The following is a 14092-nucleotide window of genomic DNA, read 5'->3' on the forward strand; positions in this document are numbered from 1 at the left end:
ATTGTATTTTTAAAATGGTATTCAAAAAATTGCATTCCAGATGAAGCTAAGTACACCTTTACACCCCATCTGCAGTCCGATTCCCTTTTTCTCCCAGCCTTTAGGTAACATTTCCAGTGAATTTAGTCTACATTCTTTTAGTCTTATTTATTGTACCTAGATTTATGAAAAATATGTAGTGCTGTTTTGTAAATTTACTTATATGGTATATTGCATATATGCAGCTTGCTTTCTACTAGGCATTTTTACTGATTTATCTATGTTGATATATGTTGAGTAGTCTGTTTTTGACTGCTGTACAGTATTCCATCAAACAACCTTTTTTTTTTTTTTTTTTTGGAGACAGGGTCTCATGGTCACACAGGCTGGAGGGCAGTGGTGTGATCATGGCTCACTGCAGCCTCAACCTCCGTGGCTCAAGCAATCCTCCCACCACAGACTCCCCAATAACTGCGACTACAGGTGTGTGGCACCACACCCAGCTAATTTTTTAAATTTTTTGTAGAGACGAGGTCTCACTGTGTTGCCCAGGCTGGTCTTAAACTCCTGAGCTCAGGTGATCCTCCTGCCTCAGCCTCCCCAAGTGCTGGGATTACAGGTGTGAGCCACTGCTCCTGGCCATGAATCAGCCATAGATAAATTAGACATTTCCCCTAGTGATAAATTGCTAAGTCATTACTTTTTTCTATTATAACCATGCCATACTGAAGATCTTTATACATGTCTAACGGTGTGACCATTTCTTCAGGGCATATACCTGTAAGTGAATTGGAGCTAATACATTTTTCATATTGTTAGGTATTGACAGTGGCTGTACCAACTCCCACATTAGTGGAGTAGTTTGTGAGAATTTGTTTCCCACATCTTTTCAACATTTGCTGTTAGATTTCCTAATTGTTGCTAGTCTGATCGGGGATAGTAGTACCTTGTTTTGATTTGCATTTTCCTGACGTTTACCATTTTTTCAGTTTATTGGTTATTCAGGTGTTCTCATCTGTAACTTCTTATGTTCTTTCCTATTTTTCTCTTGGGTTTTTAAAGAAATATCTAGTATCGCTTATATACATGAATACTAGTCTGTATTTAACGCCTTAGATGACACTTAGAAACCTGGCCTGCTTTTCCCTTGAGTTTACTATTTTAGTCAACACTCCTATACTCTAGTGCTAACCAATCAAAAACATTTTAGTTTAACCTGTTATTTTCTCTGTATATTAATTCATGCTGTTTCAAGATAAATCTTATTTTCTTGGGCTGAATTTATCATGAAACTGACTAACAGCCATTGGTTTATTCATTTTCCAAATATTTATTATTGAAGTACAGCATTAAATGGCCTACTTATTCATAGCAGGAATCCTGCTAAGTAAAGTATTTGGACATTTGGGCACTAAGAAATCTGAATTTTAGATAATAGGACTCTGACTCGGTGAGCACTGTTACTTTAATTATCTGAATAGAAAGTTTGAGATTTAAAAAATAATTTTCTCTCCATTATTTAGGTTGGTCACAGCAGATGTAGCTTTTTACACTGGAAATCTTCAAGCCTTAAAAGGCCTTAAAGATTTGGACCTAAATATGGCCGAAATTTGGGAGCAGAAGAGGTGATGTCATCCTGGAAAACTGGGTAGTTCATCTGACCATGGGATGTGTTTGTTATGAAGAAAATCTGGATGCCTGTGATTCGAGAATTGAACCTGAAACCCAAAGTGAACTGGGGTGGGGGAAGGGAAAAAGGAAAGTATCAAGTGTTGGGAAACTGGATTCAGTGGGATCTACAAGGAATGTCATTTTTGTGCATCCTACAGTGAGGAGTAACTGATCAGGTGTCTATAACATTTTTCATTCTCTCTGGAAACAGACTCAGGTTTCTTTGGACCAAATCCAAAAGAACACATAGCTGTAACACAGCTGTAGTTGACTAGAATGCTCTGTATACTTTATATTAAAAAATGCTTTGCATTTCTTCCAGTGCAATGAAATTCATATGGTGTCCCACCTTATTTAATGATGGTACAATTTAAAATCTTAAAATCTTAGTCAACTTCTGTAGAAAGTTTTCTTTATGAAAGTAAAGCTGTTTGAAAAATTATTATTTTTTTACAGATCTTTCTATAAAAAATAAACATCTTTTGATTGCTTGGATTTAGGAATTCAATTTTTGTTTCAGTGACCAATGTCAAGTTGCAGGCTTTGTGTGTTGCATATTTAATATTTCTACTACCACCGTATGTCAACTGGGTAAAGCCTTCCAGAGCTCTCTAAATACCTGAAAGACTTAAGTCTTTTTTTTAAGTAATTAATACTTAAAAAAAAAAAGATACCGGCATCTATTTATGCAACTAAATACTTTTCAGAAATGGTATATAAAAGGCTACAGTTTAATATCTGTATTTTTATAAAAGTATGATGAAGGGTTTGGGGTGTTTTTATTTGTAGCAGAGGTAAGAATATGTATTCATATAATCTGCCTACTTTTGAGTTCTCATATTAACATTTAGATAACATATGAAGTATGGCCCCCTTGGATCCTTGTTTTTAAGTTACTTTCGATGTGTATACGAACAAAGACCAGGGAGAAACAGAACTTTTAAAACTATAGGCTGCTGTGTTGGGGCCAGAAATAAGGTGACAAGACTTTTATAATACCTACCTTCAAAATTAGAATCAGCAGCACTCTACAAATAAAGTGCCTGTGCTTCACCTCACACCAAGAATCTTGCCTAACCCTGTCAGAGTGCCTAATATCCTGTGGTGATTATGTATAATGAAACAGTCTTATTTTGTGCTCTTTGGTTTCTTAAAAGGAAAGCTTGTTTTCTTTCCTTTATCATTACAGAGGTATGTCTTTGGTTCTTAAACTATCTGTCTAAAATAAAGCTGTAAAAAATTAACAGACTTTAAAAGGCAACTTTTTTTTAAATGGTATATTGTGAACTTTAAGTTAAACAAGCAGCCTACTCAAAACAAGTATGGATGAATTTAAAGAAAAGGCATAAATTGAACTACCAGCAGACCTGAATGGAAAGATTATTAATGATCATTTTTTCAGTGATAATAAACAAGCTTCAGGAAATGAAGCTTCAGGGAAAGGAACTTTTTATGAAGCTATACCCCCTACCTCACTATAGAAGAGTACAAGGATGTGAAAGAAATGCCTTCCCTTTGCCCACTTCCGTCAGCTGGGAAAATAAATGCCACTTTGTTTCAATAAATGGAGAGTTTGTGGAAAGCATGGCAGGCATCCCAGTTTTAGAACTAGATGAAAGGTACTAAATACCTTCAGTTTAATTCCTATGGAAATAATGGTATGATTAAGATTCTTAGAAATGCCAAAAACTGGACTCATTAAGTACACACTGGCTAGGTAACTAGCCAGTGTGTACTTAAAGGGCAAATCTTTCAACTAATATAGTACCTGTCTAACAACAATAAACCATTTTATAGTTAGCATTATAAAGTACCAGTGTACACAAGTATTGCTTCACTGCTTTATTTTTGAAATCACAAGCAATTCAAAGTGATCATCATTGAGGCTTCTGTTAAAAGTTCTTCCAAAGTTGCCCAGTTTTAAGATTAAACAATATTGCACTTTAAGATGAACTAACTTTTGGGATCCTCTTCAAAGAAGGAAAGTATTGCTCCATCTGTGCTTTTCTTAGACTAAAAGCATACTGCAGAAAACTCTATTTTAAAAATCAACACTGCAGGGTACAGTAACATAGTAAAGTACCTGCCTATTTTAGAATCCTAGAGAACATTTCATTGTAAGAAACTAGCCCATTATTAAAGTGTCCACAGTATTTTTCATTTCAGTGGTCCAAGATGCGAAGGTTTCCAGACACAATCTTGTTCTCTAATACTGCTCCAGGTGGGATATCAATTCTGTCACCATGATTTGCAATGATGATAACCGTTCCCTAAGTGACAGGGAAAACAAAAGAGTGTACTTGCAACTGAAATGCAATTTGATTATCTTACAGTGATCAAGTTTATGTACAACTTTTTTTTTTTACAGTGAAGTAACTGTATTTTTTTATAAACAATATTAAACATGAAAAACAAATAACAGTTAAGGAAAATTGTAATGTGTCCTTCTGTAACAATCCTGGCAGTAGTTCTAGATTCTGTCTCCTTGTTAGAGGTAGAACTAAGAGCGGGAAGTGGACCTGGTGCCACAGCATGGCCAGCCCCCTTTTGGAGGCCTACTTGCAAGGCCACCAGCATTATCCAACCTTCATAGAGAAATTAAAAGGTGCTTGGTTTACATTTACATATAGGGCTTTTGTTGTTGTTTTTATAACAGTTCACTGATAAGATTTTTCATGTCTTAAGTCTTTAGGCAGTCTCAGCAATAAAATTCAATATATGTATTTGTTTTTTCAAGATCTTCATTTAAGTAAGTAGCTTTAATGGGAGGAGTACATGAAATCTAGTTAGGAGATTTTTTTAAAAATTACATGATTTGGAAAAAGCTATTGTATCTTTGGTGAGCTTTAATACTTTTATACCCCCATTTCCCTATTTCTTACGTGAGGCTGGAATGACACTCAGAGTACCTGAGTACTACAATAATGTAAATGAATATTCTTACAGTGATAACATTCCTTTAATAGGGTATATTCAGTACAAATTGTCATTTTTTTCTGCTTTTACTCAATCATCTTTAGTAAGCTAATGCTAATAGTGATCCTATTTTAAAGATTCTCATTTCAGTAAAATAGTGCCAACTTAATTACTAGTGTAATTAAGACTAACAAGTATTCCTTAAAGTAAATGTAAATTTATGACTAGAAAATGAGACCTATATTGTAAAGCTGTAAGAAATATAATTTTCATTGTAACAACATACCTTTAATGAAACATTTTTTCCAAATGTCACATCTCCTGAAACTGTGAGGTGATCCAATTCAAGCATATCTGGTATACTTTCAAATCTTCTTAGATAATCTTGAACCTTACAGAAAAGTTGAAACATAAAAATTTGTCTCAAATGGGTTCAAAGAAAGACAGGAAAAATATTAACAAGAAAGTTTAACTGAACTGTAGAAACCTTTTTTGGCAAAGCTCAGGTCCTCTGTGGGAAGCACCTACTTATTAAGCACTCATTATATGCTAAATGCTGTGCAGGAAAGACCAGGAGCTACAAACATTGTTTTTATACCAAGCAATTTATAAGACAGTTGAGCAGATCTAAGGTTTTTTTTTTCTTTTTTCTTTTTTTTTAAAGATAATCAACATGCCAAGAGCCAGATGAATAGTTCACACAATCTGAATTTAACTGAAAAAAAGAGATCATGCTTTGAAGCAGGCTAGACTGGAGCTGGACTTTAGTGGATAGGTAGGATTCTGAAAAATTAGAGCACATTTTAGGAAGAGCAACAGCACAAATTATTATGTTATCATAATAATTTGTCTTTTTATTTCCTTAGATTTACAAGCACTAGAGATTGTCCTATGTGACCCCGTTTCCTATTTTGCTGGGAAAATGGGAGCAATCAGAAAACTTCCACTTGTTTCCATCCACCACCACCACTACTTTGCCCCCATTGCCCATTACTCTGCCTTCCTAGTACTGGAATTGGACTGTTTCTATTCCTACTTAAAGCCAACCTCTCCATTTGTGCATCAGATCCCTTCTTACGGCCTATCAAGTGTTGTTTCAGCAATTCTCCCTCTTCAGTCTTTTTTCCCTCCTGACTGCATTCCCATTAATGTATAAACATCCTCCCATTAAAAAAAAACAAAAACTCAAATCCTATATTCCTTTCTACCTATAGCCCCATTTCTCTGTTTCTCTTTAAGGCAAAACTCTTGAGTTTTCGATATTCATATCTCCAGTTCCTCGTTTTTCATTCTCTTTTAAATCCATGCCTGTGAGGCTCCCAAACCTCCATACTGATAAATCTAATTCTCATCTTACTTGAATCAGCAGCAGCATTTGACACATGATCATTCCCACTTTCTTGAAATATTTTCTTCATTTGACTCTGAGGACACATGCATTCATAGTTTTCTAATTCCCCATCTGCATTCTACAAATCCACAGCAGGTGGCACCAAACCACACCTGCTGTGGACTAAAACAGACTTGGATGGCAGAGCAGGACCCCATAGGCCAACCACAAAGGCTCACAGTGTCACATTTCATTGATTAAATTTTTTGGATTTCACTTATCAGGCTAGGGTGGAGTTTTACAGCAGGTCCACAGATAGTGCTGTTTTGTTCAATGTTACTTTGTTATAACGCTGATGAGGGGAAAAAAAAGATTGCCAGCCAGGGCTACTGTCTATGTGGAGTTTGCACGTTCTCCCCACATCTGTGTGGGTTTTCTCCAACTATTCTGGTTTCTTCCCACATCCCAAAGATGTGCATGTTAGGTGAACTGGTGTGTCTACATGGTCCCAGTATGAGTGTGGATATGTGTGAGTGTGCCCCGAGATGGGATGGCGGCCTGTGCAGGGTTGGCTCCTGCCTTGTGCCCTGAGCTGCCGGGATAAGCTCTGGTCACCTGTGAACCTGAACCGGAATAAGTGAGTCAAGAATTATCTTGTTTTTATTAATCAATGTATGTACAGCTCACATTTATTTCAGGGTTTAATATTAGAAGTGTTTTGTTTTTAAAATTTGGTGATATTTTTGTGACCAGAAATAAACTGTAGGAACTGAACTCTTGTTTATATCAATTAGCCTATGGCAAAATGTGTTACACATTGTTCTGCTTACTGTGGCAGTTTCCAAGAACATACTGATGACACTGAGGACGTACTGTACTTGCTATTCCACCTGTCTAGAACACTTTTTGCACTAGATACCCATTTGTCAGACCCAATCAACTCAATGAGGCTGCCTGTGGCCACTCAATGTAAAATTACACCATCAATACCACCCCGCCACCTCCCCAGGCATTCCCTATTCTCCACCCTTGCTTTGTTTCTCCATAGCATTTTCCACCACTTGGTATATCATACATTTACTTACTTATCATCCTTTCCCCACTAGAATGTCAATTCCGTGAAGACAAAGATTTAGTCTGTTTTGTTTAATGCTAAATCCCTAGAACCTAGAACACTGCCCAGTGCATGATAGGCGTTCAGTAAGTATTTGTTAAGCCAGAATTAACCTTTTCCCACTGATGAAAGCAGTACTGGTCTTGGAAGAGACAGAAGATAAAATGCCCCAAAATTTAAAGATTATTTTCTACTCTCCATATGGCAATCATGTTTCAAATGTGAAGTAAAATATTTATCTTCTATGGTCAATTCCCTTTAAAAGGTATCAAAGACAGAGGAATACAACAGGTCAGTGGTAGAGACTGTAATTAGTCTCCAATTCACATGTATATCATATCTTTATAATTACACATTTAAGAAATATGAACTCACATATCTTTATAGTTACGTACCTTTGTAAAAGAACTGCCTAATTTAACCAAGGGCACTGTAGGAAATTCCCGCTTTTCACTCATTGTCAGAGATCCTGCATTAAGACTATAGAGGTTTGACATCACCAGCAAGAGATCTGATGTGGTTTTGACAGGTAGAAAACGGCTCCTTGGCACATTAATACCTAGAGAATTCTCAAAACTTTTGATGGCAGCCCCTACTGCAGTTTCTAATTGAATGACATTCAGGCCTCCATCCAAAGTCTGTAAGAAATTAGGGGTGGGGAATAGAAAACAGAGGTTTTAGGCACCTACAAACTTAGTTCCATGTAGGTTAGTTAATATTTGGGAAGTGATTTCAGAGATCCATTGATGGAAAAAAAAAAAATTTTTTTTTTTTTTTTTTTGAGAAGGAGTCTTGATCTGTCACCCAGGCTGGAGTGCAGTGGCGCAATCTCGGCTCACTGCAGCCTCTGCCCTCCTGGGTTCAAGCAATTCTTATGCCTCAGCTTCCCGAGTAGCTGGAATTATAGGCATGTGCCACCTACCCAGCTAGTTTTTTGTATTTTTAGTAGAGATGGGGTTTCACTATGTTGGCCAGGTTGGTCCTGGCCTCAAGTGATCTGCCAGCCTCGGCCTCCCAAAATGCTGGGATTACAGGTATGAGCCACTGAGCCTGGCCAGAAAAATAATTTTGAGAACTGACATTTATCAAGCACCTATCATATGCCAAACTCTTAAACATGTAATCTTTTTTCAGTCTTAAAACTCTTCTGTTCAGTAATATCATTTCCATTTTATGATAAACCATAGGTTCAGAAAACTCATGCAAAGTACCGATGGCCAAATGACCTATGAGTGTCAGAGCAACAACTAAGACTGAAGTAGGTTCTACACTTTTGAAGCCCAGTGTTTTTGCCACTACCACAACCCAGGGTCAAATATAGGGCACCATAACTTGGCACACTAGAGGGGTGACAGCAGATTCTGGAAGACAGGGCTAGGAACTAGAGAGTCTGAAAAGGCAAAAGGGAGTGACCAATGGAATAGATGGGATAGAGGGAGTGGGCGATGGGGTCTGTGTGTAGCCTACTATGACCTTAGGAACCAGGAAGCTCAATGGGCCACAACCTTGGCTTACCTTTGCATTCACAATGATTTCCATGTCAATGGCATTTTGCTCCTGCAGTCTTTTAACTGCTGCAAGAGAAATCCATAGGTTGTTTGTATTAAATATTTTGAACTTTGATACAGACTTGAACTCATCTACATGTGCTTTTGGCACTTGAGCAATTTCCACCAGTCTCAGTTTGCCTTCATATTGAGTGAGTGTCCCGCCCTAGAAAGGCAGAAAATAGTGAGTGCCTCCACATCAGTCCCAAGTGCATTTTTTTGTAAATACAAAGATAGTGATTATATAAAAAATATATAAATACATTATGTAGAAACAGAGTAAATTTTCATAAAAGGGACAATGAAATAACATTTAAATGCCAAACTAGAAGAGTATTAAAGGTTCGGACAACTTTACTGAAAGGTTTCACGTTTCAGATTTTTGCCATAAATATGTATGAAATTATTTTAGTTAAAATTACTGATGTAGCTTATCCAAAAAAATAGAGATGATTTTGATACTATTTATTATGGATTTATGATACATACTATTATGTCAAACAGAACATATTAAATGTGTTGTTTAACATAGAAACTTTCAAATAAAAAAGGCTTTAACTTCATAACTTACGAAATGTGAAAACATGAAGTCCTAAACTGCTTCCTCTCGGTATTTACCTTTACATCTGCACGTGTTTTATTTGTGACTTCCATGACAAATTCACAGCGTTTTCCATTGGGTGGGTTCATTAGATGATTAAGAATATACAGATCCACTGTGGCACCCAGATTATCTATGTTAGACACAAAAATATACTCTTTGCCTTCTCCTATAAAGGTATCAAGCAATCCAGAGTTGTAGAAACTGGCGTAAATATCACCATGACCTGGAGGGTACCAAGCTTCTGTATTTTCCCCTGAGTAAGACACGTCCTTTGCTACAGGAAGTAAAGATTCTTTATTAATCCTCGGGTACCTTTAAAAAAAAAAAAAAGTTCTTTTTCAATATTGACCCTGTAGAGCATTTCAGGCCTTTAAATAAAATAATACATTAAAGTTAAATAAAATTTCACTTCTTTTCAGAGTCTATCAATAAGTAATTTAATTATAGGTGAATCCATTTAAGAAAATCTCTCAGTATCTGTGTTGTCCAAAATCTGTTTTCCAGATGGTGATAGCTGCTGCAAAAACATGTCTCTATGGTCACAGATGGGAGGACCCATCATATTTTTAAGATATTCATGTTTTATGACTCTCCAAAAGGAGGGATATATCAAGTAAATTTTCTCAAACTTATGTAGTTGTGAGATTGTTCTTTTCCCTGAAAACCTATCTGGGAAATACTGCCCATTCTTACAAATGGATATATTCAGGGGTGGATCTCTTTCTTTCCCAGAAAATAAGCACCAGGTTAGCATTCCAAGATGTCTGCTTCCCACCACTAGTGAGAAAGGTAAAGCTGGTGATGGGGCAAGAGGAAAACAGGAGCTAGCACCACAACAGACTAAAGACCAGAAAATAAAGGGAAAACATCTGCAAAGTAAAAAAAAAAAAAATAACCATGGGAAATAGATCTTAAAAACAACCAAACTAATGACACAACTTTAGAAATGTCCTTTCTTTTTTATTTTTATTTTTATTTTATTTTTGAGATAGGGTCTTGCTCTGTTGCCTAGGCTGGAGTACAGTAGCACAAACAGCCTCGACCTCCTGGGCTCAAGTGATACTCCCACCTCAGCCTCCCAAGTAGCTGGGCTACAAGGGCACACCACCAATGCTAATTTTTAAATTTTTTTTGTAGAGACGACATCTCATTATGTTGCCCAGGCTGGTCTCAAACTCCTAGGCTCAAGCAATCCTCCTGCCTTGGCTTTCCAAAGTGTTGGAATTACAGGTATAAGCCACCACACCCAGCCTCAAAACATCCCTTCTGTACAAGTTCATGTGGACTGATGTCCATCCCTTAAATGGAAGTCTTATTTCTCCAGTTTCCTGGCCTTCAATCAGAATTCATCATCTGAATTTACTTTTTACTCACTATTCCCCAAAGATTTCCTCCAGAATTTATTAAATTACCCCAAGCCCATAAAAGATGTTGAAGAAATTCCTTTCCATAGGAAAGGTTATCAATAATGTAGGAAAATAAAAAGATTTTCACAGACCCACCTGGAGACCAAATATGCTCTCAGAAAGCAAAGGCTTAAGCTATCCCCAAATATTCTGGACATGGAACAGAGTCTCAAGCAGACTGAATTTTAAGAACTGGAAATTAGAGAACCAGAGTGATTATAACAATCACGTATCAACAAATGCTCAGCTTTTATGGGCATCAAACACTTGTGAACATCAATATTTGGTACCTGTACATCTTGAAACTGCTCTGTTATAAACAAGATAAAGAAGTCCTTTCCCAGGAGTAACATACCCAGAGTTAATTTTTTACTCATTGTACCTGCTTTGATTGAAAGTGTAGATTTTCACACGACAATGATTGTACTTCTGTAGTATTTTTTTGGTATCTTCATCCGTGTTAAAAGAGTTCATTAAAACAAGAGGAACATCTGTATTGTAGGTTTTATTCAAATGCTAGGGAGGAAAATGACAATTAGATTACCCAGACTCACTTTTCTTTTGCTCAAATATGCAAAATTAGTTCTTAATGGTTAAATCATAAAATATCTAAAACATCATCTGTACGTAGCCAAATATACAGATTTGACAAAAAACTGCTCAGCATGAGCCAGACATTTTGCTAAGCAAGTCACCATGCACTTGCTCATTAAATCACTACCCTCTGAGATAGAAACTACTGTCTGCATTTTACGGATGTCTAAACTAAGGCCCAGATAGGTGGTGGGTCTGGCAATGGCAGAGGCAGGACCCCCACCTCCCCACCCTAGGCAGTTTGAGTCTGGAGCTTGTGTACAGCCACAGTGCTCTGTGGCCTTACTGGGTAGGCAAGTGCTGATTAAGCATTTACTCTATGTTAACATCTCTGTAGGGATGAAAGTACAAATGTGACAAAGACATGGATCCCTACTCTCAAAATTAATGATCAAAAATTTTGAATCACACCCCAACTGAAATCTTTTCAACCTCAGAAGAGCTACGAGGCAGCAGAGTGTGAAGAAAACAGGGTCTTAGAAGTCACACTGCCCTATGTTAAATTTTTAATTCTGCACTTACTAACTAGCTTGGGAACCTTGGGCAAGTAACCAACCTCTTGTGCTTTGGTTTCCTCATTGGTAAAATGGGGATAACAGTACTTACCTCACAGAGTTGTTGAGAGGAACAAATGAGTAAATTCATATAAAGAGCTCAGAATAATACTTGGTGGACAATAAGTGCTGAATACATGTTAGCCACTGCTACAACTTGCATTAGGATTATAGTTGCCAGCACCATACTAGGCAATAGGATAAGGAGATGGAAAAAATAAGGCCACTGCCCCAAAAGAGCTTATGGTATATGATTAATGACTTTGTCGTAAGAGAGAAGCCAAGAACAGTTCTTAGCATGCATGGCCTGCAGCCAAATACACAGCATCCTCCCCACCCTCCCAAAAGGGGTTAATAAAGCAAGATCATCCCAGCCTTGATGAAGGCTGCCACCAGAAAGAAAGTGGGTAGAGCAGTGGGAGATCAAAAGAGAATCTCAACAGACCCAGAGATTTCAACAACCACAGGTGCTATTTAAGATCAAAAGCCTTTACATAACCTTAAGGATTTGCCCTTAAGAACACGAAACCTTTTTTCCACCAATAAAGAGACTAAAGATAGCAGGCTCTTTGGTTAGCTCAAATTCACATCTGCTACATTTTATAACATTTATGATAACTTAAAAACTAAAAACTATTTTAGTATCTCATGAGAAAGGCTAAATGTTACTCACTTCAATTTGCTGAACAGTCAGATCCAGAAAGGTATTCTCATTCCTCACACCAATCAGACTTTTAGGGCCTTTGCAGCCCATGCTGGTTCCCAAACCACCATTGAGTTTCACCACCACTAGTTTGTTCAACACAGAAGATATATTATCAGGCAAGCCCCTGGCCTTTATCTTTTCATAGGGTTGAATCTGAAAGAAAAATAACATTATAGGAGTAATTTAAACAGCTTTAAGGGACGTTAAAGCATATCAATCCCAGGGTTATTTCCATGCTTCCATAAAGTTTCGGTTTCTCTGTGGAAAGTTTTAATCAACTTTTCTTTAATGTCATAGGCCCTTGTGGTTCAAAATCAAGTACTTTAATAGGCAACTTCCCTTGCACACAGTAGTTCAGTGGCTCATTTACTTTACAATGGAGTACGAGAAGGGGGAAAAAGTTGTAGGCCCTATATATTGTCTGGCTGGTTAAGAACATCCAGATCTCTTGGAGTATCTTCAAACACTCAATTCCCAATTTGCATCAACATAGCAAATGATCAAGTCATTTATTTAGAATCATCAAGTCTAAATATTTCTGTTGTACTGTGGCTCTACTTCAATTCTGGAGAACTACATATAAAATTACACATTATTCCTTCTACCACAGGAGGCAAATACCAAAACACACTTGTTCTTTGCCATTCTCCTCTATGCAGTCGTAAGTTTGCCTTTCAGAGGAACGTAGCATAGACTTTTTGTCAAACTTCTAGGTATGCACAAGGACAGAATTCCTTCCTCAAGAATTTAACTTTCAGGTGTCACCATATAAAAGCCAATACTGGAAAATTAAGTGTTGTCACTGTTCTAAGAAATGCCCTGGAAGGGAGGGAAAGGGCAAGAGGTGGGGCTGAAGAAAATCCCAACTCAATCTTCTCCCCAGCATCCTCATCTATTTCTGTGAGCAGAGGGCCTTAATCTATAACTTCTCCCTTACAGGAAAGGAACAGTGACACAACTTACAGCAGAGGCCCAGATTCTTTTCTTCAAAGCAGAGGCACAAGCAAGTCTAAACATCTTACAGTAAGAAGGAAACCTTTCAGAAAGATCACAATGTATTTTCTATCCATTTATGTGACATGTTTGCTGTTATTTTGCTTTAATGGAATAGGTCCTCAAATTGACTCTTCAGTTACATCATGGTGTACGACAGCTAACACATAATGGACTGAAAAAAATAAAACTACCCCATAAGTGCTTTGTGGACGTTAGCTGTTATTTGTTCTGCTACCGTAGGAACGTGTGTGTGTGTGTGAGGGTGTGTGTGTGTGTGTGTGTAATGGGTAGGTGTGACTGGGAAAGAACTTGACAGGCTCACACTCCAGTGATCTAAGCCTATGGAGGCAGAAATCTCTTTATGCTTGGTCAGATGAACATACATACATATATCATATGTTGCCTCCTGATAACAAAATTCTTGTTTTTAACAGCTTTCCACAAAAAAACTAGTCTGTGGTTCTTATTTCTTCTACCCTGCAATATACTATGTTAACTGCCAAGTGCAAATTAATACACTTTCTTGTTTGGTGTAAATACAGAAGAACATGAAGCACTCTTCTCCAAGGCTCTCTACTTGTTATTGCTCCAATCATCACTAATGATCAATTCTTTCCTCATGTGGTAGGATTGTCAATCTTCCTGGTAAGTGCTGCTAAGTAGCTTTCTAAAGCC

The 14092-nt window shown here is 37.2% G+C and overlaps 2 protein-coding genes across 9 annotated transcripts in view; one reads left to right on the top strand and one right to left on the bottom strand.

Moving 5' to 3' along the window:
• Positions 1-2898, top strand: part of VPS54 (VPS54 subunit of GARP complex) — a 126819-nt gene extending 123921 nt beyond the window's left edge. For all 7 annotated transcript variants that reach the window (XM_034953253.3, XM_034953254.3, XM_034953256.3 and 4 more), the window contains one exon: positions 1503-2898. In XM_034953253.3, coding sequence (XP_034809144.1) covers positions 1503-1608 — 106 coding nt within the window. In that variant the 3' untranslated portion in view covers positions 1609-2898. The remainder of the gene's footprint in view (positions 1-1502) is intronic.
• A 579-nt stretch (positions 2899-3477) lies between these two features.
• The window catches only part of UGP2 (UDP-glucose pyrophosphorylase 2), a 52434-nt gene continuing 41819 nt past the window's right edge, over positions 3478-14092 (bottom strand). For both annotated transcript variants that reach the window (XM_034953260.2, XM_003830893.7), the window contains 7 exons: positions 12389-12574; positions 10950-11083; positions 9176-9473; positions 8526-8723; positions 7406-7648; positions 4853-4957; positions 3478-3920 (listed from right to left, as the gene is read on the bottom strand). In XM_034953260.2, coding sequence (XP_034809151.1) covers positions 3813-3920; positions 4853-4957; positions 7406-7648; positions 8526-8723; positions 9176-9473; positions 10950-11083; positions 12389-12574 — 1272 coding nt within the window. In that variant the 3' untranslated portion in view covers positions 3478-3812. The remainder of the gene's footprint in view (positions 3921-4852; positions 4958-7405; positions 7649-8525; positions 8724-9175; positions 9474-10949; positions 11084-12388; positions 12575-14092) is intronic.

Source organism: Pan paniscus, chromosome 12 (assembly GCF_029289425.2).
Source record: "Pan paniscus chromosome 12, NHGRI_mPanPan1-v2.0_pri, whole genome shotgun sequence".
In the NCBI taxonomy this organism is placed as follows: domain Eukaryota; kingdom Metazoa; phylum Chordata; class Mammalia; order Primates; family Hominidae; genus Pan; species Pan paniscus.